Source organism: Symsagittifera roscoffensis, chromosome 6, assembly GCF_963678635.1.
Source record: "Symsagittifera roscoffensis chromosome 6, txSymRosc1.1, whole genome shotgun sequence".
In the NCBI taxonomy this organism is placed as follows: domain Eukaryota; kingdom Metazoa; phylum Xenacoelomorpha; order Acoela; family Convolutidae; genus Symsagittifera; species Symsagittifera roscoffensis.
The window spans coordinates 5,188,300-5,214,899 of record NC_087067.1 but is presented as its reverse complement, the minus strand read 5'-3'; the positions used below and the strand labels follow the sequence as shown (position 1 = coordinate 5,214,899).

Below are 26,600 nucleotides of genomic sequence, written 5' to 3'. Positions count from 1 at the left end.
GGAGCTAAAATTCAACTTAAAGTAAATTGAAGCAAAATCTGTTGCTGTATCAAATTATACCTATAAACAGTCTTATTTAATTAAACGGAGCCAGTTTTCAAATTTCTCATTTGTTATGAGAATTTGCTCATTTAAAGCGATTTCAATTTCAATTTTAAAAAAAACAAACTTAACATCAATTCTGTGCTCAGGCAATGTGAAGGCAGCAAAAATTCCCCACTCGGAAATTAAAAAATCGAATCCAGCGGAAAACTTGAACCAATTTGTTTTTAAAACCAGTTTTAAGGATAGTATCTTGGAGCAGATAAATTTTAAATAAATGTTTTGTAGGAGAGCTCAGTGTTTAGCATTAATACACTCATTTTTTTCATCAAAGTAAATATAAATAGGTTTCATTGTTGCTTCTTCTCGAGGCAAATTTTAGTTTCCTGTGTTTTATGTACCAAAATTTTTAAAGTAATTATCTACTAGTGTTTTTCAATACCATTTCACAGGAATTCATGCCTTGAGTTAAAAGAAAAATATATTCCATCTTCAATTTTTTAGCAAATAATTTGAGTTTTTTTCTAAATTTTTTAAATTCATTCAGGAGACCTGGAAACAAATATATGCATCACATCGCCCTAATAAAACACGAGCGGACTCATCCTAAAAGCAACTCGGTTCCAAGTTTTATTCCATGTGGGTGCGGCTTTTCAAAAAAACTTTAGAAGTTTTGTTAAATTTTTTTTGAACGTCCAAAGTATTTTTCCGAGCTCTCTCATATCACCATCATCACAAAGACAACACTTTGACCAATTTTCTCTGCAACTTTTTCAGAAAAACAACAAGCAAAACAAAGACAGGCTTAAGACGGTTAAATTGGTTAGCAAAAATTGTGTGCTTAAATAGTATCAAAAGGGGCATCATTAAGGTGGTCAGTGGGTCGAACTCTTGAAATTAAAAATTGTAACTAAATTTTTTGTGACAAAAATCATATTGTTTATTGTGAAGTTGATGCTGTAAGTTTTCTTAATATAAACAAGACTGCTCGTATCAGGGCGAAGCCCTGATTGTTCTGACTGACTTTTAAGGTCTATGGAGCAGTAATAACATTAAAAAATTAAAAGTAATAAAACAAAATGAAATCTTTTTTTTTTAGAATTTGAAACTTTTTGTGAAAATCATCCCCCCACGCCTTAAAAAGTACTAACTGATAAATTTTGCCCCTATTAACACATCAATTATGGCAAATAAGCTTCTTTCAACCAATTTGGAACGATTTCTAGAACGGATTAAATCTCCGCTTACACGTTAATAGCCCGAAATATATCGCGCGTTAATTTCCCAAATTGGCCAAAATGGCAATATTTGAACCCCCATAACTTCACGAAAAAAATCACAGATGAAATATCTTTTCAAATTTGAGCTTAGGAGAACAATACCTTTCGAATGATATTTAAAAAATCCGTCAAAAATAGCTGGTTAAAAAGTCGAAATTTGTCTGAAGAAAAAAAAACCCACCCCGAGCACCAAATATTCCGTTACTTTCGTATCGAAAGTCGGAACAATAACTTACAAGATCAGCGGCTCAAATAGAATCAAAGTATAACAAACTGAGCTAATTTTAAAAATGGACTTTTTGAACAAAAAAACTCTTTCTTTTGTTTTTCGAAACACGAAACATTCAACTTGAGGACTTGACTTTGATCACAGAGACGATAGTTAAAATGTGATTAAAGAAAGTCTTTTGAACTTGACAAAGGCACATAAAATATTCAACATTATGAGCCATTTACGATAACAATCTCCTGCGCCTAAGGGAAGCAGCTTTGGAAAACTTTCAATAATTAATTAGATTTACTTTGGGTGAGGTAAGGATGTTTTTCTTCGCCAAGCGAGTTAAAATTTAATCTGCTTTTCGTCACGAAGGTGCGGTCGCAAATTTTCCAAGATAAATTGAACCAAATCAAAATTGAATTTTCGTTTTGAACTATTTTTTTCCTGAAAAATTTTGCAGAAAACCAGGCACGGATCTTGGATTTTCGCGAGTTCTAAGTTTTGCATTAAAATAATCGATCTTTTTAGATAGATTAAATTCTGATTCCGAGCTCCACTACAACTTTCAACAAACCCATTTTTTTGAGGAAAAAAGCACCACAAATGCTGTTTATGGCGTTTTTTGAAGGCATCATTTTTCGCCGCGTGTGCCTTAGGGCATCTTTTTAGGTTTGTTCAGGCAGAAATTAATGTCTGAAATTACCAAAAATGGGTATCCTTCAGGTGGTAAGGGTTCGGGTTTCCTGAGGGAGATTTTTTCAGCATCTTAAATGTTTAAAAACCTTATGTTTTTAATGTAAAAATTATATAGATATATTTTAAGGTGAACGTTTTTCCGCTGTTTTTTGACTGCACGTTCTAAATACTATACAACTGCTGGTTTTTTACTGCGAAGTCTGAATAAATTATCGAAGGGACGTTTCTTCTTTGAGGAAGCTGGGAACTTACTTGGCTTTCAGCTGTCTGAAGCAGCGGCGTCGTCGGCATCAGATCCCGGAAGAACTCCATCCTGGCCTTGTGGCTCCTGGGAAGTGTCAGATTGTACTCCACAGTCAAATTGTCCCACGCACCTTTCCTCATCCGGGAGGTCTTGCTCGAGTTGTTCATGACTGAAGAACCCTGGTCGAAAATAGCCTGGTTGATTAGAGCTACTTCGGCAGACATTCTCTGCAAATATCAGAGAGAAATTTGCAGTGAATTTATTAGTTATAACTGGGTTTTTGCTAACCAGAAGTGGGCTGTTCATGTTACTCGACAGTTCTTTTTGTGGGCTGCTTACAGGTGTTGGCTCCACGCTGCTGTCAACAGCTGCACGCTCGTAAAGACGCATTGTAACTTATTATTAGCTAATCAATTAAGTTATTGTATAGGTTATAATTGAAACTCTTTTTTGTAAAAAAAAAAGAATCAAAATTTAGTAAGCCAGATAGAACTCAAGAATAACTCAAATTTGCTGTAGTATTTTCTGAGTATACTAATGAGCGATGGTTGTTTTAAATTTAAACTACCAGGTATATAAGCTTCGTTCTGCAATTTCAGTAATTTTTTTACGACTAAGTTTCCGTGTCCTATAAGTTTCAATGTTTTGTAAACATCTTGCAAAATGAGTTTTGGAAGCCCATTAAATTTCTGCGCCACTTATTTGAAGATTATTTCGACTGAACTTATGAAACAGTCAAAAATGGGACGATGTTATAGGAATAAATAAACATGAAGCGTCATTTAATTTACTGAACAGAATGGTTCAAAATAACTGTTTAATTGCCCGAAGGTTTGAGTTTGCAAACATGGAATAAAACCTTTACAATCTTTCAATCATTTCCCGTTTCCCAACCCATATACCGATCCACTTAATCTCGGATTTGGAGCTTATAGACGCTATATTTTTGAACGTGGCGTCAAATTTGGGTCGAATTGACTTGTTGATACAAAAGTTTGGCAAACAAGCCCGAGGCATAAGAAAACAAAGACGCAGATTCAGACCAATTTGTTGTCAGAATTTGTATCAATTGGGTTGGAGATTTCATAATCAGATATACCGATTCCGGTGATTGTAAGTGAATTTAAAGCAAACTAAAATCTACTTTATCGTCGAAAAAAACTTTACTATTCATTAGTTTGGTTTTTTTATTAAGCGTAATTTTTTTTTATCAAAAATTTTTGTAATTTTAATTTTTTTTCCATTGAAAGTTTGAAGTCCCACCAAAGTTTTAAATGTATTTCCTCAATTTGGCTTCTGGTTACAATCAATTTTCTTCACTTTGCCTTTTGTTTCTATAAATTTTCACTGTGAAAAATCCAAAATCACTTCAAAATTTCAGCCACAATTTCAGACATGTTCTGAGTTAAGGATAAAAAGTACAAAAAAAAATAAATTGAAAAATTAAATGGTTCGCAATGTCCATATGTCCATATGATGACTGCTTCCGCTCTTAAGGCAATTCAAAGGATGCTTTTATCTGTTTCAAATGCTTGCACTTGGCTTAAATCATTTGAAGTCTGATAACAAATTTTTCAAGCTAGTCGCCAAAAGATGCAAAAAAATAATCTTTTGACTGGAGCTGCTTGATAGTATTTATTGATAATTATTGATAAAGGTCAAATGTATCAGACAACTGCTTTCTTTTGAGCTGTTTTTCTTTAAATGAAGAACAAATCAGAAAAAAATCTAGCAGCAGGTTTGGACGGAGGCTAATTGCAACATACATTTAAGCTCTCTTCTTTCATACCATTTTTCTCATGAGCCCATTTATTCTAAAAGTAAAGGCGTTAGATTTTTAATAAGTCTCGGCTCAAAGTTGTAATGAAAGGATGTACTGGATAAATAACACGACCTTTATTTCAAAGTACCCCTATTTGACAGCCAATATTTATTTTGCAGCAAAAAAAATGTTTTGTTTTTTTTTGCAAGAAAAAGAATTGGCTATCAGAAAGAATTTTGTAAATGCATCCAAAATTGGTATTTTTGGCAACAATTTTTTATGGCTTCGACTTTTCTTTAATCAAGCTGAAGCCCTGAATGCCGTTTAATGTGCAACGCCAACGCGTCAGAACTACTTTTCGGTGATAAAAAATGATACAAAAAAAACAAATGAAAAAAAGTCCTTTTCTCCGACTTTTTCTTTGAAAGTTGGTTAAAAAAAACTAAAGAGACAAATTTAAACGAAAAGTATACCTGAGCTAGTTGAGATCATCGGCAAATTGACTCAAAATTTGTCAGAAGTGCACCATTTCGGTACTGTCAAAGCAGACAGATGTTCAATGATCTTTTTAGAGACTTTTCAAAGCAATTCAAAAATCAATTTTTTCCTCAAGCTGATTTAGTTCTCCCAGAATGGAACTAAGGTTATTTGAATTAAAAAAAAAGAAAAAAGCAAAAAAGAAAAAAGGAGCGAATAATTTTGCAAACTCAATTGAAGACCAAATACGTGAAGAAAAAATAAGTACAAATACAAGTGGTAAATTTTAACCTTTGAAAAATCCTTTTTTCCACCCTAAGGGTAAAACGAGAGACAGCAATTGCGATATTTTTTATTTTAGATGGGAATTTTAGCGACTGAAATCAAGGTAGATTAAAACCGCTTTACCATCTAGAAGGAATTTTAGGTACCCCCAGGGACGGTGAATTGTGAGTTGGGGTAGCAAGCAGCGGACGAGACGAGGAGGATAAGGGGGGAGCGGTTAGGGGGGGAGTGGACAGGTAAGACGTCTTGCTTTTTCAACAGGCTTAATTGCAATCAAGTTCGTCGCGGTCAATTTAAGAGGCGGAATTGCAACGGTATTGTTTGGCTTAACGAGATTAGAATCTTAGACGAAATTCATCCAGAGGCTTGAAAAGAATCCAATCTACACGTACAGACAGCCTTTCGGGTGCTAAACGCGAGAGGGTTTTTTCGGACTGTTGCTGCACAAGTTGAAAAAAAAGAGAAGAGAAAATTATGATTTATGATGATAACTAGCGGAGCTATCTTCCTACCTTCTGCATTCAGCTTTATTTGTTCCGCTACATTTATTTTACTTTAAGAGAATGTTTAGTCTCAAACTGCTTTTTATCAAAAATTATCATAAGTAAAATAACGCAATAAAATATATTACTCGCCCTCTCAGAATTCAGACCACTCCTAAAAGTTCTGTTCAAGAACCCGCTTTTCTTCTTTTAAAGCTGATCTGAAAATTCAGGGTCGAATTCGACCCCCTGACCACCCAAAGGATCCCCAATTGGTAACAGTTTACGATGCAACGAAAAAAAAAATCGCATCGAATAAGGAAAAAACTTTTTATCCTAGCGCGTTTTTTTGCACAAACTTAGCACTTAGCTACCACAAAAACCATCGAATCGGCTGCAATGCTAAAAAATAACGGAACTCTCGGACGTCAAGAGTTATAGTTTGCCCACCAAGTTTTAAAAAAATGAATCCCTCAACTTAACTTTACTTTTATAAGGTTTGAAAATCTACAATTATTTTTAAGATTTTCAACAGGAGTTTTTCGCATCGAAGTTTGGTTTGTTGCTCGTAGAGCAAATATGGATTCTCGTACAGCAAAAAGGGATTCTCGTTAATCCTATTTTTGAAGAAAAAGTCAGAATATTTGAGCGCGAGGTGGTTTTTTCTCTTTAAAATTTTCAATTTTTGAACTAGCAATTTTTCGCGGAACTCTTAAGGGCATTATTTCAAAAATGAAATCAAAAATGACTCAAATTTCAAAAAAATACTCAAAAAGGAAATAAAACTCAAAACCAAAATTCTTTTGCAACAATTTTGATACGTTATCAGATGCAACGTATAAATTTACTAGGTATGTGGATGAAATAAATCGAAACACAAAGTTTAAAAAAATTAAATAGCGTGCGTTTTTGTTTGTGCATTTTTCTTAATACGAGCTCAAGTTTTAAAAAATTTTATGACTTATCGAAACCCCAGCTGACGAGTTTTGTTTTAAAATATGTATTAACAAAAGTACACGTTTGAATTTGTTTTTTGTTGAAGCGTCTTTTTCAACATGCATATGCTTTGCCATACGCATGTTTTGCTCAGCTAAAATTTTATTGAGCAAAACATGGGTATGGCAAACCAAAAGCAAAATCGGTCTTAATTGAGAAAAAATGGAGCAAATACAGCGCTGATTTAAATTATCAGGACAAAACGCACAAAACGTGAAACTTAAAACGCTTTTTTTTCAAATTGGCTTACAAAAGGAAATAAACCAAACATGCTTAAAATTTTCACAGTATTTATTGGATTTATTTTTTTTTGAATTTCGGAAACAACATTTTACCCAAAAAAAGGATTATTTTTGGCTTATTTTGTCAATCGAAAATTACGCTTATATTGACAAAATTATTTCAAAGTGAGATTCTTGTAGAGCCCAACAACCATTGAATTGAGTATAATCTCCAAGAAAACGTACAATTAAATTTGTTTTTCTTGGTAGACAAAAAGTGTCATTTTTACTGTACATATTACCAATTTTTCACCTGAAAACATTTTAAAAACGTTTTGCTCAAAATTTTGAAGATAATAATACCCTTCTTAAACTTTATTGGGACCTACAAAAGACTCTCTTTGCAACAGTTTTGTCTGTAATTGACCATTTCATTTAAGTGTAATTTTGTGATTGACTAAAAAAGTCAAAAACAATGCAAATTTTGAGGTTAAATTTTTTAACCGTTTTTTTAAAAAAAAAACCAAGATAAAAGTTCTGATAAATTTCTAAACGTTTTGGTTTTCATCAGTTTTGTCTAAAATCAATCGAAAGTGAGAAAAACGCGTTTTAAAGTTCAATTTTGTGCGTTTTGTCCAGATAATTTTATCCAAAGAAAAAAACTTTTACAAAGTTTTACTAATTGAATAAAAGCTACTATTTTTGATCTTTGTTTCAACAATAAGTGATTATTTTTTATTGATTTTTTCAGAAGGCGATAATCAATTAAAAATTTTTTGTTTCAGCACTATGCAGAATTGCTGTACTTTTGGTTCCATCAATTACAGTTTGAAATACTTTAAACTAAAGTTTTCAGACCACGTATCAATCATGCTGGGGAATAACAAACTTGTTTCTCCCGCAACGCCTGTCTAAACAAACCAAAAAGTTTGAGACATTTTAATTACTTTTGTAATGAAAAACAACAGCAAAATGCGCTCGACATAGCTAAATCAATATTGCTTTACATTGGCTCTAATCCAGAGCAGCAAGTTTTTGTTTGTTGCCAACAAGTTTTTCATTGATATTTTCTATAACTTCTGCTTTTCTCTTAAATTTTGAGTTGTCTGAAAATTTTTTGCCTATAACTTGTCTAGAACTGTTGAATCAGTAAGTTACAAAGATTGAATATTTTGGATCAAAACTTGGACGAGAATTACCTGCGAAAGCATACAATGATTATTATAGTCAAAACTTTAAAATATAAATCAACATAATTTTTCAACTATTGTTTTTTCTAATTTCTTAATCGCTTTTTGAAAAAATTATTCAATTAATGGATGCGAACAATTGATCTCTTAATTCTAGTTGAAAATGTGTTACAAGTGTGACAGAGGAGTCCCGAGAAACAATCGAGGTTCCTAATGAGAAAAGAGTGCCTCAAAATTGTTCAATGTTGTGCTTTTGATAATAACAAGTAAAATATCGAATAAGTATGCACAAATGAGGCTAGATAATTGCGTTTGAGAAAAAAAATTGAAACAACCCGCAGGCTCATAGTGGTTGGTTAATTGCCGTTTTAGCTTAAAATAGTGTGATTCGGGATCCCTCTCGAAAAAAGGAAATCTTGACTTCTTGAGTTTTAAGATAGTGCATTTCAAAAACCGACTGGTCCAACATGTGGACGGCATCCTTGTTATTTGTTTTTTCGAATCGACTTTATGGGCTTAGACTGTTTGAAAAAGTTGAAACCTGGCTTGAAGTCCTTTCGACTGGAAGTTTTTTTGTCTTAGACCCTTACAACGGTAGTTTGTTGTTTTGTTTTATGATTGAACTGCTCACTTGATATTTATAACTAGTTAAGCAGTTTTAAGCAATTTTTAGTTTAGTTTTAGCATTTAAACGATCTGACCCCATGGTTCTTGAGCTGCCTAACTGGGGGTGTGCTAAAAATGGAGGGTCCAAATGTTGGGTTTTTTTGGCCAAATAAGACTGACTATTTAATGATATCGAAGAAATCACGAAAATCTCAAAATGAGCAAAAAAAGTCCAGGACGCTAAAATTATTACAGGCCAATTACAAAGATAACATATTGCAGATAAGTGAAGATTCAAAGCCACATTGAAAAAAAGTGTTTTTTTTTCAGAGATGTGGTATAAGAAAAATTGAAAAACAACACATCGATTTTGTTGCAACTGCACGGACTGTGCTTTTTTTATCTCATTTTCTGCTAATTTTGACTTCGGTTCAATGCGAAAACTTATCTGCAACTAAACAATTATATTGATTCTGATTGATTGAAGTTTTTCTATCATTAGGTCCCTCCATCTGGAAAATAGCCCCTGCATATTCGAACGATGAAACAAACTCGCTCGATCAATAAGAATCGTTCAAAATTGAAACAAACTTCTAATCGCTGAAGCAAGTTGTTACGTGTCGGTATTTTGCCTCGGACGTCTCTCTGGACTGGCAAGCACTCAAACCAACCAACCCGTTTGCTGATCCTGATAGTTTTTTGTCGCCAGTGTATTCGGCTTGGTTTCATTTCTCTTTTAATTCGCTGGTTTTCAAAAAATGTAAAATTTTTTTTGAGTTTTTGAAACTCATCTCTAACATGACCTCATGACTAATCTTCCTGACTAAATTTCATTTTCAATATTTCCGTCTTTCTACATTCGGAGTGGCGTGTTTACTCAAAAACCCCAGAGACCATTCAATTCAATTTATGCTCAAGAACTGATTTATGAATTTTCACATCAAGGAAGCGCCCGTATTGACAAGAAATGGTTTGCAACCGATTTGAGTCAGGTAATGTAGCAGAGACCTTAAAAAAATTCATTCGAACCTATTTAAAATCGATTATCTCATTACAAATATCTAGCTGAAAAATCAATATCAACCGAATCTAAATCGATTTAAATCCTTTAATGTCAACGCTTTTCGGTTTCCTTTTCCTACACATTTATGTTACAAGAAAAAACTTAAATAGATTTAATTATCTAACATCTTTTCGTATACTCATTTTTTACAGAATACATACAGATTGTATGCAGAATTTCTAGAATATCAAGCAATATAAAAATAGTGGAAACAAAATTTTAATATATGCTTGTCAATTGAATTTTCGTTTTTTTGTTTGGACGGAAAACAAGCTATGAGGATCACCACCATCTAATTTTTCTGCAGCAAAATGATTTGTTTTATATTGAATATTTTTGTGGTATAATGTATGCCTAACAAAATTGAACCTAGAACGTTGATTACGAAATTGACAATTAGCAAAAACAAATTACATACTGTGTTTCTAGTTACCACGGGAATCCTTATTTTGCCACATTTTAAAAGGTAATCACATAGCGCAAAAGTTTGTGTTACAAAACTCTTCTCAATGGACTTTTGCTCTCTGCTGTTCTCTTTGAGTCTTTTTTGGGTTGCTAAGTTTGCAAAAGCTTCGAAACAAATTGTCATGTTAAATCAGTTTTGTTGAGAAGTGATGGTTTTTACTACTTTGCAAAAACCCATTTAAATCGATTTAAATCCATTTTTTATGCAAAAAACTTGATTTTATTTTCTATCGTAAAAATTCATTTAACCCATTCTAAATTGACTTACGTAAATAAATGGGCTATTTTGTTTTGCTCTTTATGATGACAGCAAACGAAAAGAGCAATAGTATCAAATGTGGCATCGCATTTCTTCCTTAAAAAAATGGCAAAAAACTTTTTAACGGCCCAAAGTATGCAAATCTGAAATTGCTTGACTAAAAATCACAAAATTGCGCTATAATTGCTTTCTGTTAGGTTTCAAATTGTTTTTTAAACTGTGAGATTTTTCTCATGCAGCAATTATGATAACTAGCCTGCTTCAAATATATCGTGCGTTAATTGTCCCAAATTGGCTCAACATTTTTAAGCGCTTTGAATCAATCTAGCCATCATTGTTTTCTCAAAGTTACACAAATACAACTGAATCCTTTTTTTTTAGTTAATGTCGTGATAGGTTCCAATGTATAATACGAAGAGTGCGTTATGATCAATTTTTGTCAAATACTTTTTTGATAAAATGTGAAATGCATGCCTAAAAAGTACATGGATTGAAAAACTGAGCTTCTTTTTTTCGCTGCTCTACTTGATGTCGGAGCGCAATTTCAAGTTCAACAATCAATTAGAAAGTTTAGTAGAAATAGCCTGCAAAAATAAGCAATTAAATGACAAAAAAACTATCAATTTCAGAAAAATGAGCAGAAACAGGATATCAATTTCGAAAATTCAGGACGAAAGACTTCAGCAGAAAAAAAGACAGCGCTCGAAAAAAACTGACTTTAGCAGAAGAGCTACAGCGTTTCTAGAGCAACTCAATAACTCAATAAAACGTAGTAAGGTTTCCTGGGTTGGACTAGGCGTTGAAAGTAACTCGGAGACCGGCCTACCAGCATGCGTGCCGCTTAGCATCCGGCTATTAGCGCAATTAGATAGACACTGTTTTGACACTTTTGCATTTTAAATTCAAAATGATGCGCACGGGACTATTCTAATGGGCGAAGGACCGAGTGGGCGAAAACATCATGAGCGAAGGACCGAAAACAAAAACAAAGTCGAAAGTCAATTTCCGTTCAAACAAAAGGAATTAAATGAAGCAATACATTGCTTTATTTATAACGAAACGCTTGAAAAATTTAAAAATTGTTCCAATTTGCTGGCGTTCAGTGACAATTCAAAAAATTTGCATATTTTTGCAGGTTTTATGCATATTTCGGCCAGTAATAATATCAAGTCCCTGGAAACGTTCACTTTCTTTGAGCTTTTCATGCTTTTTTTTCCAGTTTTAGAATACTAAAATCTGATTGGCTGATTTTTTTAATTTTGCCCATTCGGTCCTTCGCCTACCAGGAATTCCACCAATGCATGCCACATAAAATTGAGTTATTTTTTGATTGCGTCTTTTCTCAAAATTTCTATTTCACGAATTGGTTGTCTCTCACTTTTGTAACCTTTTCAATTTATAATGTGTCACTTAAGGTCTCTAATACAACAAATACGGTACTAGTTTACTTGTTTGAAAAATGCTAGGTCCCTAATAAAATCCGAGGTATAATATGTGGCTAAATTCTAACAGTAGCCATTTTCATTTCTCTATATTGCCATCCAAAGGGATACAAATATGGTTACTGACCCCAAGGCGTAGGGTCAAATGCCGTGCTGGCTCTCTTTTTAGAAAATAGGCGGGACCAACCATCTGAGCTAATTTTGTCACGGGACCAAACAAGTAAACTAGTACCACAAACACAACTATCACATTACGACTGTCTAGACAATGTATATCTGTTTTCCACACCAGGTTATTCCGATCATAGATCCAAAACTGCCTATTTATTGGTCCAATTTTGAATTAGTGACGGAACAAAACTGCATTTTGTATCTCTTGATTTATCTCTGGTCAAATCAAAGGCGTGCCGTGGGTGTGTCGGGTGACCCCCAGCTCACGTTTTCCTCAGTTCTGGCTGCCAATTTTTTCAAAGGGTCCCCCTTTATTATAATTTAACGAGATCCGTTTTTGGCTTGCAAACATTACCTTCCACGCCAATTTAACTTAATTAGATGGAGTAGCGGGCGCCGGAAGAAAAAAAACCCAACTTTTTGATCAATTTTTTTAATTGGAACATCATTTTTAGCCTGTTTTTTTTCTCAAAAGTTTGCAAAATAGGATCCGTATAGAAAGCTCGGAATTTCAAATTGGTCGATCTAAAAAAAGGTCAACAAAATTTTCATTACCCCCGCCCCCTAGAAAAATCTGCGGGGTCAAACAGATGGCGATATTTGTAACATTTTTTCACTGTTGCGATGATTTTTACTGGCGGACTAATCCGGTCAAGTTGGATTTAAACCCGGCTAACCATGTAGAAACAGGAAGAAATAACTCAAAAAATTTTCTGATTCAACCATTTTTATTCCTCCGGAATCTCACTGTATAAGATGAAATGTTCTGTAATTAATATACTGAAAGAAGGGGAACAAAAAATTTGAACGACCTGCGTTTTGTTCCGACCAGTGAAAATGGGGAGAATTTTTCTCTTTGGGTGTCTTTTTTGTCAAAATTCTTTTTTGATTAAAAAAATGAAAAAAATAGAATTTTCGTTTTTTGTTTTTGTTTTCATGTTTCGAAGAAAACTGTTGTCGAGTATCGGATAAAAAGTACCACTAAAAGCAGGAAATTAGTAATCGGTGATTCGCTATTAATAATTACTATTAAATTTCAAATAACTAGCATTAACTCTCTACAAATTAAATTTTCTTCAAAAAAACTAAATGATTTTAAAAATCAAATTCAACAGCGGAATTTTTTGTCAGTATAATAAATCTCAAAACTGAACATGAGGGAGAATTTTGAGTCTGAACAGCAACAAAAATGACAACATTAAACGCCACAGTCAGTCGTTTGAAAGTATTCGAACGGTTTACAATATCTTTCTTCCGAACTTCAGGGCGAAAGTGTGATGCTTTTTTGTATAATGTTTTAGAATTTTATGTTTTGACTTGTTATGCTAGTCAGTTTTAGGAAAAATTTATATAATTCAGAGATTATGCAAGTTTTGCGGATCAAAATCAAATCTTTTGGTTAATTTTCCTGTCTCAAAACTTTGTAGAAATCAAGCAAATTGTGAACAAAAAGATAACAGCGCTTGAAAGATTGTTTCAAATTGACAATTACGCTTAAGAGTTTATTTGAATCATCCCAGTCATGAAAAAGGAATCTTCGAAAACATACAAGACTGCTCGTAGCAGGGCAAAGCCATGATTGTTCCCGCTGTCTTGTAAGGTCTATGGAGCACTGTTCGCTTGAAGAAAAAATGATGATTTTTTCAAAAAAAGGAAAAAAACGCATTTTTTGAGCTTTTTAAATCATCTGCCCACACGCCATATAACGTAGAAAGTGATAATTTTTGCCCCTAATAACGTAAAATTATGACAAACAGCAAATTCAACCAATTTGGAATTATTGTTCCGACTTTCGATGCGAAACTTACTGAATATTTGTGCTCGGGTGGGTTTTTTTTCTTTAGACAAATTTCGACTTTTTAACTAGCCATTTTTGACGGATTTTTTAAAATTTTATATCGTTCAAAGGGTATTTTTATCCTGAGCTTAAATTTGAAAATATATTTCACCTGTGATCATTTTTTGTAAGTTATAGGGGTTTAAAGATTGGCATTTTGGCGAAAAACGATCACAGGTGAAATATCTTCTCAAAATTCAGCTCACGAAAACAATACCTTTTCAATGATATATAAAAATCCCTTCAAAATTGGCTAGAAATTTTTCAGAAGAAAAAACCACCCCGATCACTAATATTCCGTTACTTTCTTTACGAAAGTCGGAACAACATTGAACAGTATTTAACATCATAAACTAAAAGTATCATTTCTTTCAAAACAAAAAAACTCATTCTGCACTCATTAGCTTTTAATTTAGAAAAAAATGAGTATGACTTACCTCTATTTAAATGTTGAGACCAAAATTTGGTGCACGTATTGCACTTTAAATTAAAATAAATGAAGCGAAGTGCAAATCTAAAGAAAAAAACGAGAAGTTGCATTAATTTTTAATCATACCGTTTACTATTTCATTCTTCTATATGTTCGGTGAGGTGAAAATGAAAACAAGATTTTTGAAGTCAAATGAAATCAGTTTTTTCAAGGTTAACTTTTTTTCAAGCGTCTCAACAAAAAAGCAAATCGTTTTGAATTGTTCAATTGGGAGAGTCTGAAAATACATTAGGAATAATAGATGGGACGTAACGATTGATTTTTTAAGTCTGACATACCTGTCAATTTCTGTCAAAAGTTGTGGTCACTCAAGCAGAAGTTCAAGTAACAAATTGCTCGATAAGATGACAGTTCATTATAAGATAAGAAAACTGAGTATTTGCATAAGTTTTCCGAGTTAATACAAAAAACAGTTAATGCAGAAAAAGATTAAAATATTGTTTTTCCTACCGTGTGTTGCTTTCGCAATTTGAAATCGTTCGGCTTTAATTTGTTTTTTTTTTCTACATAAAAGAAGCTTATAACCCAAGTTTATCATAAATTCGATCCCTAAAGCCTCCTTTAATGAGACTTTTCGATTAAACCGAATTCTTTACTTAATTACAAAAACCATTGAAAACGCAAATTTCAGCTCCACTGCCTGGAGAAAAAATAGATTTGCATACCGCAAATTGCAGCAAAACAAAGATGCTAGCTAGTCAGATATATTGATACCGATTTAGATTTTGATAGAAGCTCTAAATTTCATACTCATTAAAAATAGGAAAATCAAGCCCTTTTTTACGACGTTCACTTGATTATGCGGGTATAAATGCTGCGGCTTTTTTGTAGATTGAGAAGGAATTAAAGGCTCCGTTGTGAGAGATTCTTGTCAGAAAGAAAATGACCACTGGCGTTTTGGGATGGAAAAAAACACATGAATCTAGGTTACGTAATCAATCAGTATCCCCCCTCCCCGTTACACGCATTCACATGCACACTCTATCCAACATTATACCTTTTTGATAATGCGTTTTTGTGAACATTTTTTATATGTTTTAAGTTAAATTTTTCTAGTGATCGTACCATTTTTAATAACGATTTGTGTAGAAAAAGTTTTTGGGAAGGTTTGAAAAATCAATTGATCTTTTTTAAATGTTAAAATTCCCCCCTTTAAGTGTACGAAGCTACTACGAAATCCTCGCCCGAAAAACAAACTTATCAAAAATCGAATGCGATAAATGAGACTAGTGAACATCTCTGCTCTTTATGCAAGTTATGGATTTACACAAACTATCTGAACAATCTAAGCGTAAAACTTTTTTATTGAACCATCTTGTGACAAGAGTTTCTTCGATAATGCCTTAGAAACAAATCAGCTTCGAGTTTTTTTTTTATTTCTGTGGCTGTTTTTCATTATTTATTGAAAAAAAAACTGAGCGAGCCAAGTGAGCCTCAAACTAAAGATTAGTTTTATTGAGATAACTTGAAAAAACTGGAAAAAACATGTTGGTTGACGTTTGAAAAACGACACAGCATTTACAACTTTCAATCAAATCACTACTTGAACATTTTTTGTTGTATCTGACTTTTTGGCACCTTTCAATTGAGCATCGAGGTTTTAGATCACGAAGTTGAGCACGAAGTTTCAGATCTAGCAAATTCCTATTCTAGTGAAATCAAATCCTGTTGTTAAAAGATATAGTTTTAAATGCTACATATATACATATATGTAAACGGAATCCGCAAAAAAATGCGGATTTCACTTACAATTTGCGGATTCCACTTACACTTTGCGGATTCCGCTAACAAATGCAGATTCCGCAACAGCTTAATTTAACAAGACACATGTCTTATTGTTTGTTTGTGGACTCCACAGACTGTTCTGGATTCCGCAAATACGGTTGCGGATTCCGCAAATTCGTCTATTTTTGGAGCAATTTTGAGCGGAACATTGTTTCAAGTATTTGTTTTTGGAATCAATAACAGCAAAGAAGTTCAAAGAAAAGTAGCAGTGAAGTGGATTCTGCGACAAATCTGAGTTTGGCCTGTTGTGGAATCCTCATACAATGCACAGAATGCACAGTTTGGTCTAGTAATGACTGTTTTTTTTTGTAATTAACTTATGACAAACTGTCAATACAGGTGTTTTTATACTTAAATAGTCCAATATCACTTGAAAAACACATTTTTTGAAATGGAGAAAAATGTAGAAAAATTTGCTAAATCACGACTTGGAATGCTTCAAATTTATTTATCAGTCAACAGCTCAAAAAAATTTGGTGGTAACTTTTTCAGTTGCCAGTTTTTGTAGAAAAGCTCAAAGCTCAACTAGTTTTGGTTCAGCGTTGGAAATCAAAAAAGAAGAGAAAACTTTAAAACGTAATGGTATTTCAGAAGGCTGCTAAGCAAAAAAATAATAGAAAAAAACGAATAAAGAGGGTATTTTCTACAGATAGTTTGTGATTTTTAAAAAATTTGTTTTCAAAGAACTTTTTATCTTTTTATCACAATTAGTGACTTGCTTTTTTGGATAAAGGCACTTCAAAACTATGTAACTATATAACTTTAATAGCTTTTAAGTCTATTGGGTTTTCGCAGAGCGATGATTAGAGGGACCAAATCAACTATAAATCATATTCTACTATCGAAAGTCAATATGTCTGCATGAAACTTTGCCACATTATTCACTTGCAGTTATCTTTCAACAAGGCTGCTCGGGGAATATAGGGTGAACATTTGAAGATTCCGTTCCGACTGCCTCTCAAACGTTCTAGAAATACAGTTTAAGTAATTTTTTGTTCGAAATACTACAATTTTTCGAATGTCAATTTCAATAATCTAGTGCTGAATTTGAGTCGTATACGGACTAAAATGACGAAACTAGCTTGCCTCAATTCATTTTGAACGGTTAAGAGTACTGAATATTTTGCCAGACAGTTAATTTGCGTATCATAAATTAAACGAAACCCCAATTAGCCGGTCTCCAGCGAATCCGCTCAGGAAACCAAAGATGCCAAGGTGAATCCTGACGCTGCCAATAATCTTGGTTGGTCTGAATAAAAAAACCATAAAAAATGAATCTTCATTACCAATTTGCCAAACACATTTAAAGTTATGTAATCAGTGCAAATCACCCAAATGAAAAATGAGCAAAAAGACTTTAATTCCCTGAGCCGAAGCACTTCAAAAAAAGTATACTTTTTTTTAATTAAATTTTGTTTTTTGAAAATTGAAAATTTGAAACAATTTCTTCCGCTCGTTTTCAGTCTCCATAAGTTGAATCAATTTGTACGACACTTTTAGACTGCCATTGAAGAGTATTGAAGAAAAAATGACCTTTTTAGCGCTTATTTATGTTAATTTTTAAAGAATTAAAAGTTGTTAACTTGATTTGCTAAATATATGCAAAAAGTATTTCAAACCGGAAAAAAAATTGCGTAAATGTATAAAGGCGCCGCGCCAGATAATCGATTTTGTTTTAATTTTTTTTTCAATGAAAATTTTAGGTTTTGGTTTTTTACGAAATTCCTCCAGAAAAAATACTCTGATTTTTGCGTTTGTCGTTGATTCAAATTGACAGCTCAAGGAGCAACAAAACATAAACTTATTGAAAAGCCCAGCAAAAAATTCAGCCAGTAAAAAATATAAGCAGTTGATTTTTTTTCAGCCGTACACTCTGTGGTATAAGTTTCATAAAAACTATTTGCTATACTAAAAACAACAAAATCATAGTTTATCATAAGTTTGACATTTCTTGGTGTAATCTAGTTCTTTTGGATAATTAGAAAAAGCTGTCCACAAAGCTTTTTTAGCTCCATTCTCAGAGAAAAACAAAAATTATACCATGTTTGTCTATCACCATGATAACATCTTCAGGACGAGAAAAAAACCATGTAAAGTATTTGAAGTGGTCTATATGGAGTCGTGAGTTTCCGCTGTGAATCTGCCTTAAAGGTAAGCATTTCAAATCTGTTTCCTTTTTAGAAAATTTTTTTGGGGATGATGGTAGCAGTCTACATCGCAAATTACAGGCAGTTTTATGGCTCAACAGCTAACCCCATCCAAAAACCTTTCTTGGCAGCTGAAATTTTACGAAAAAAGCTATTTCCAAAATGTCTCCTCACAAGTTGTTTGATAACTCACAGTGACGTGATTCCACTTTTTGATTTAATCTAGTTCAGCTCATGACTTATCTAATTGATTTAACCGGTCATTTATGTTTGACCTTGACACTTTTATTCTCTCCGGCGGAGAGAATGCTCTCTCAATTTTTAAGGTTTCATCTTTCAGATACTTTTTACTTTTATCCTTTCATTCTTTTAATTGTGTAAAGTAGAGTTAGCTGTAACAAAGTAGTAGTTTATCGTGGCGAAGTCAAACAACGAATGAATCGTGAGAGGAAAACCTTCATTTCGTTAGAACCATACGGTTAGAATCTTTGTTAGAATCTTGTTAAGAGTGGAGCGATCTTTTCCAACTAGCAATTATCGCGAGATAAGAAACCGTACATGTCGGAAATCTTCCAAGTCCAAAGGAAAGGCACCATCCTCATCCACATGCACTAGAAAATCGGACGGAGAACCAATCGGAAAACCAACGAAAAGCACGAACAGAGAGTTATTTTCAGAACAAAAACGCTGCGATGATGAAGGAGCGGCATCGATCAAAAGCGAAATAAAAAAATTAACGGAGTGAGAACAGAAGAAGCTGACAAGAAACTCCGTTCAATCCTCTACCTTACCCAAGGAAACGAAGGAAAAAGTTTTTGGTCAGAAATTCACAAGAATAAAAATACTTCAAATTTCCTTGAAAGAGTTTTGGGAAAACTTAGCAAACGCTTTCGTCAGGAAATCAAACGTCACATTTGAAAGGCACAAACTCTTAAATAGGAAGCAACGTGACAGATTTTTATTAGAACAATTTTGCGGAGCCTTAGCTGAAATCGCCAAGAAAAGTGACTAATCCGGCGGATAGGAAGAAGGGATAAGGGATATCTTTATAAACAACATGAAAATTCAAACCTACAAACAAAGATTCTGACAAAAACTATACCACCTTTGGAGCCAATAACATTGGTCTGATACATTAAAAGAGAGTATCCAATCACATGAAAATAGCTAAGAGTTTTATATACAACGGACAACCGAAACACAAATTTTATAACCATTTAACGTCAAAAGAGAGCCAACCCTGAATATCAAATGGCGCAATACCTGTATGAAACGTGGCAATACATTCTTAAAAGGACACCTTGCATTTTATCCAGCGAAGGAAACGACATTTACATCCTGTAAATACAAAGGCCACATCACCAGACTATGTAAATCTCTTGGTAAAATGTGAACATTGCAAAGACTCGAATTGTAGATAATACAGATCTTAATCCTGCGTACCATCCGGATGTAAATATGGACCGTGTAAATAGAGACTGTTGTGGTGTGATCAATGCATGATCAGAACCCGGAGAGAGCAAAAAATAACGATTGTTCTGTATTAAACAATACTACAATGTTTGACAACGATACAAAAGAACACAGAAAACTGTTAAATATCGGCTTCGGGGAAGAAAAGCCAGTAATTTTAAACATTCAAGTGGGCTCTGCTACCTCGATCAATTTACTCAAGAGAAATGTTCTTCACTAATTGAAACTATGAGACCCTTATTTAAAGATTTATCCGGTCAGCAACTAAGGACTTATACTGCGGGTTCACGGACCATGCCATCAACATTACCGCCAAACTGATACTCTTAATTGTCTCAAATGGATGGTCACACAAAGATTGTCATCTTTTGCTGACAGAAAGTCATGAGCGGAACATCCTCGGAAATGGCAACCTGCCTAAAGTGGGGATCGAAATTTCACGGAAGTACTTCCCTCACTTCCAGAACAACTAGAAATTTAAATCAAAAAGTTTTATTTCCACCGCCGGAAAAGACAAGGAAATCAACAAAAACCCAAAAACCTTTTAAAATTTATTCCTTCTGATTGGAAACATTAAAAAAAAGATTAAAATTATCCGTTTCCACGAATCATTAAAGCCTGTCCAACTAAAAGTCAGACGCGTTCCTCTTCCTCTCGATTCAATTAAAACCGAAGTAAACCGGCTCGAAGCCGAAGGAGATATTCAGAAGATGGGAAATTGCTACTCAAATTGATTCAGTAACCCGATCGTTAATACTTGTAAAAAAGACAAATCGATCAAGCTAGCATTAGATTCAAAATTTATCAACAATTAAATCTGCAAAAACAAATACCGAATGCCAATTATCCACGAACTTTTAAATAACGTAGCAGCCCAAATTTCAAATGATGCCGTTGGAGAGGTATGGTTCACTATTCTTGATTTAAAAAATGCCTATAATCAGCTGGCTTTAGTAACCAGTGTAACTTTTGTATAGTCGGCGGTGATAATGCCAGCACTTATCAGTTTTTAACTCGTTTTTGATGGATTGGGCGACATGCTTAACGAATTTGAAAGAGTAATGTACTCAACGTTAGGAACGATCCCTTTTACAAACTGTTATTTCGACGACATTTTAATTAAATTCAAAGGAAGCTTCTTTGATCACAACAGAACAGTCTTTAAAACCTCATCAGTTTTAGACAATTACAACTTTGCCGTCAAGTGGTAAAATTGTAATTTCTTCCAGAAAAAAATTTAATTTTTTTTACCTTGAAAACCTAAAACCTAATGGCTGGAATTTAAAAACTCAAAATCAGGAATTTCCCCCCTGATCGTTGAAACAAAAGGAATAGAGGATCTACTAATCCCTAAAAACCTGAAAGAATTAAGTCTTAGGGTCTACCAATCAATACATCAAATTTGTTCCTAATTTAGCTTTTTTAGGAAATCTTCTCCTGCCCTTGCTAAGTAAAAAATATATTTTCCATTGAAACGAAGATCATACAAAAGTTAATCTGACAGAAAATAGCCACTTCGATGTAAAAAGTAACAACAAAAAGAAAAACGATGCGTAATATAACGGATTAGGGGCATCTCTAAAATAAATGCATGGGAACGATTGGAAGACGGTTTCTTTTGCATCACGATTTTAAATACTTGCAAATCTAACTTTTCTACTTACCAATTTGATTTCCTAGAAGTCGTTTGGGCGGTTGAACATTATAAGAAGTATATTTATGGATCATATTTTCAGGTAATTACAGACCATAAAGCCCTACTTTCCGCGCTTTCAACAAATCACGGGAATAAAACATACCACAGAAGATAAAAAAGAAGGGGGGATTGGTTGTTACCTATCAATTTTACTGTTAAACACCTGACAGGAAAAGATATGGGATTCATCGACCTAATTTTATGAAATCCACCTGGAAAAACCTTACCCCCTCACATTATAATGAAAAAATTGTAGTTGCTAAATTTGATAAAATTAGGAAAGCAATCTATCCTTCGGATAGTCATGCATTGCGATTGCTTTACATTTGGAAAAATCTGATTATGCAAGATTACGTAATTCCCTATTAGCATCAGGTCTAAAAGATATCAATTCGGCTCTTTCACTTTGCAATTTAAAACATAATCGAACAAAACTCTGTACCTCGAAATGTTTTCCATCGGAGCATTCCAATCTTTGCCTTTTAAAAATTTCTATTTCTACTACTGCGTTTTTTGTTTTTTAATTTTTAAGTTATAGCGTAGTTAATTCCGCTTTAGATAAAAAAACTGTAAAAACTGTACTTATGGAAAAAAAAATGCAATTAATACGCCCACTTCTGATATTCAAGTTTCTTTAGAGTTTCCATTGTTATCCGAACATGAAAAACATGTAAATAAATGCCATGAAAAGTTGAAGTAACCCGAACGTTCTTTGGATTTAAACTTTTTTAATGCTAAATTAATTGCTCTCTTAACCGAGGTTCATCCAATGGTGAGCTCCATTGAGCAACAGTTTCATTCAATAGTGAGCCCCATTCATTCGAAGCCTTTCAGAATGTTTTTGAGACGATTAATGCAAATTCTCCATATTTCCACCACTTTGTAAGAGACTTACACGAATCCGACGGAATGTTTTACATGGATTGTAAAGTAGAGATTCTTTTTACCCTGAAAAATGCCATGAAGAAGTCCCTCCCAGGTCGGAATCAAATACCTAGCTCAATACATCAGGTGGCTTCATATAAACAGACAGTTTTAATTCCATGGCTTAAATTGTTCAGAATGCACAAAGACGTGTAAGATTTAAAGTATAGTTCCAAATTTTCAAATTAGTTATTTTCCGCATTTACATGAAACCAACGTAGACTTCGCTGGTCCTTTGGATGCCCACTGGGGCACAACCAAATATGTTTTTACTAAGCATCGATCGATTTTCATGGTTTCCATCGGCGAAAATTACTACATCCCCATCGTCAAAAACAGTTATGCAATTTCTTCAAGATTATGTTTTCCTTCACGGCATAATTTACTCCATTCGAGTGGATCATGCATCTTGTTTTACAATCAGTATTTCAAATTACTTTCTGACTCGAACATTATTAATTAAATATACTGTACACTAGGAGACCATCGCTCCAACGGAATATTTGAAAAACATGTATTTTCTGTAAAAATCAAACATTTAGCAAAGGCTCAAGATTTTCAATTTAAACATTACAAGACGCTATCTCGAAAATTATCTTGAACGTTTGATCTTCTTATCAAACAAAAATTAAACACTTTTCACTATATACAAACAATTTGCATCTGGTAAACCTTCCTTTGGAATAAAAGAGAAGAGGAAATCGATTCTGTGCAAGGAAAGGGCCCGGGACTGGAATTTTGACGATAGAGCGGAGGATAGATGCAAGGATATCGTGATCCCTAAGAAGAACCAAACACTGGAGAATGGATATGAATCGGATTACCCATCTTCCTCAAAAACCTCTTCGTCAAGCATGCCCCTCCAGATCCCATTCAAAGGTAAAACCCTACGGAAAACGAACAAGAGCATCATCACTGGAAATATTTTATACAAAGAGCTAAGCCAAAAAATTGTAAATGCCTGTAGTTCTACGGTAGAATTTTCCAACAGAAAAATCATCAGAAAATCGGACATCGCTCCACCGACATTGAAATGTTCTAAATTCTGATCTTTTAAAGGAAACATATTTTTCTCATTTCAACCTAACTCAGACGTTGGAGTAGGTACGAGGCGTGCAAATCAATATAAATCAAACCCATCTAGAAAGCAGGCACCGAAGACCAGAAAACAAATCGAGTTGGCCACTTCAGACAAAAATGCTAAGACGAGGGTTTCGAAATCATCAATGAAATTTTCAGAGAACAGCCATCCCGCTCTAAAAGCCGAATCTCAATACAGTTGATTTAGTTTCAGACGAATCAATGTTTATTCCTTCGGATACTTCTTATATTATCGACTGGGAATGGATAGCTGGAGACCCTATTATTTCCGAGAGCCTTGGTGATCCAATCTCACGATAATATCACTGCTAAAACTCGTACAACAAATAAAAACATGAAGATTGAGAATTAAGACGACAACTCTAATGACGACATTACAACTCCAGAATGCCCAATTGGCAATATTCCCGCTAAACCAGACGTCAGCCCACTAGCCAACAAAGCCGATATTTTATCTAGCCTCAATCCTCAAACTAATCCGACAAATAAGACAATTACAACGAATCTTGAGGAGCCTTCGGTAAATTTTCCTGTCTATGAGATCATCGACCCCTCGGACGAGGCTGCATCCAATCATCAGTCTTCTCCTATTTCTGGTAACGCGCCGCTTCTTCGTCGGTCAAACCGAAACGTGCGCCCTCCGAAATTCTACGGTAAAAGCTACCTCAAAGATATTATAGATCAAGTAGAAAAAACATCTGGTTCAGCCTCGAATCCGATCGTCCTGGATAACAACAACTCCAACGAGAATCATCCATCAGCACTTCATGAAGATCTGACATTACTTTCGGACACTACACTTTTCCTTCTTCGACTGATAAATCTCTAGGAATTGCTATCGACAACTATGATGGGATACGGACCTAGACAGTGAATTGTTTAATACAGAGTTGGAAAGCTTTATCAACTGTTTTAAGAGCAGTTAATTCGAAACTCACTTTTTAAAATATACAAACCGCTTTATTTGGTGCTCTTCCTATCATAAAACTGTTAACCCCTCCAAATTCGATTGTTTCGCTAACCTCTTATAACTCCGAACTTTGTATTTTTGGGCAGTAAAGTCTAAAGTTTATAAAATAACCTTCCTTTGGATCAGTGTCCTCTATTCAATCTATTTGTTTGGATATTCAGAAAATTAGCCGTCTTACTTACCTTATGGTAATTTTTTAGTTACATTTTTTGGAATTTAATTTTATATAACGCCTAAGGCAGATTTTAATAGTCAGTTTTTGTAATTCCATCCGTCGGATGTCAGTTCTTTTATTTAAATCGAGCGTGGAAATGATATGTTTAACTGCATAACTTAATTTCACTTGATAAATTTTACATAAACTTGATGCACAAATACGGTGCTTAAACATTCAATTTCTCTCTCAAAAGGGAGAAACGGAGCAGTTAGTTAGATAGTTAGTTTCGCAATTTAAAATTTTTCCTGCTTTGAGGATGGATGTGATTACACTTTTCTATTCAATCTAATTTAGCTCATGACTTATCTAATTGATTTAACCGGTCATTTATGTATGACCTTGACACTTCCATTCTCTCCGGTGGAGAGAATGCTCTCTCACTTTTTAAGGTTTTAACTTTCAGATTAATTTACTTTTATCTTTTTATTCTTTTAATTGTATTAAGTAGAGTTAGCTGTAGCAAAGTAATATTTTATCACACAGCCCTGAGTTTTTTTTCTAAAAAATGTTTTCTTTGTCTGTTTTCTACGTTTTGTCCTGTCGCCCCTGCTTGTTTTGCTATCAAAGCAATCGAAATCGTGAATGCAGTAGCATTTATAGACTGATATTTTGAAGGTGTCTCGCTGAAAAAAAAACATTGAAAACAGAAGCCGCAATTTTTGTATTTGAGTATGAGCAATAGTTCCCATAACTTGCTAATGGGATTGGGTATATTGGCTTTTCAAGAAAATTGCACTAAGTATGTAGATAAAGATTAGTGTTTTATATGGTTTTAGATTGAATTTTTCTAGATTATTTTATTTTTGAGGACAAAAAATGGTACAAAAAACTCAGGGGTGGACTTAAGGGGCTGGTGGATGACCCATTTTCGAGCGGGTGGGGGGGGGGGGGGGGGTGTTGGCTTTTTGGCCCCCTCCCCTTTGGTTTGATTTAACGAACGCATTTTTGGTTGAACAACCGAACCAATTTTTCTACAGCTGTCTTCATAAAATCGGGGAATTTCATTGCAGGGTACAAAAATTGATAACGCTTTATCATATTTACTATTTTAAGGAGCAAAGTTTTCACTAAATGGCTAACGTTTATTTCTTGCAAGATTTTAAAACATTTTTGTAATTATTTTTTCTTTCAAGAGTTTCGGCAAGACAGCCATTTGCTCTATGTGTGTGAGAGTGTGTAGATGAATGTTTGTGTGTGTTTTTGTAATTGTGTATGTGGGGGGGGGGGGGGGGGGTAGGATATCAGTGATTAAATTAAACTCTCCAAATTACCTGTCTTTGCCGGCTGTCCTCATTTTGTCGCTGAACTCTCTTCAAATCCATTTTGATATTCTGGAATATTCCGTGCAATAAAACCTGATCACGCGTCCACGCGCTCCAAGAAAGCAAGGTTGCTGGTTTATAGTCCTAATTATTTGTTCAATTTCAAAATGAAGGGCTTTTGTAAATATGCCAAATCTAACAGGAAGCAGGTATCTGGATTACACAAGTGACTTCCCCGCTTTCTGGTGTAGTATAATTTTATTCCATGATTGTACACCTACAGAAGGCGACATAAATTTATATAAATTTACATTCACATGTACAATTTTGTTTCCAATTATCGCTGATTCCTTCCTTCAAAATAGAAAAGCAGTTTTGAATAAGGAAGACAGCATTTTGTTTCCATAGTGGATAATTATTTCCTTACTTTGAACAAAAGAAAGCAACTTCCATTTTGTTCTTTTTCTGCGGTGATAGAATTTAATTGACCTCTATGGCAAACCTATTTTGTACGTGAAAAGTACCCTGAAAAAGAAAATTATCCAAAAATTGCACTTTCAAGCTTAGAGGAAAAAGGAAATTGCTTCTCTGGCTGATCGAAATGGTTCAAAATAATTTTGCGTCTCAACTAAACTCGCAAAAAATCTAATAAGGCTGCTGCTTGCTCGTATTTAAGTGGAAAAGCCTGAATAGTGCGACTGCCCCTTAAAAAGTCTCGAATAGTTTGTGTTCAAATTTTTTTTGATAAACTATAAATGTTGTGCTGCCAATATCAAATGCAAGCGTTGACATTTGAGATA

At 34.0% G+C, this 26,600-nt stretch overlaps 1 protein-coding gene across 9 annotated transcripts in view; it reads right to left on the bottom strand.

Moving 5' to 3' along the window:
• Positions 1-26,149, bottom strand: part of LOC134847619 (gamma-aminobutyric acid receptor subunit beta-1-like) — a 65,920-nt gene extending 39,771 nt beyond the window's left edge. Inside the window, exons 1-3 of one of the 9 annotated variants that reach the window (XM_063864757.1) lie at positions 25,810-26,149; positions 2,768-2,847; positions 2,488-2,658 (exon numbers count right to left, since the gene is read on the bottom strand). In XM_063864757.1, the coding sequence (XP_063720827.1) occupies positions 2,488-2,658; positions 2,768-2,785 (189 nt within the window). In that variant the 5' untranslated portion in view covers positions 2,786-2,847; positions 25,810-26,149. The other 8 variants (XM_063864750.1, XM_063864751.1, XM_063864753.1 and 5 more) reach the window with 8 other exon arrangements.
• Between the last annotated feature and the right edge of the window lie 451 nt (positions 26,150-26,600).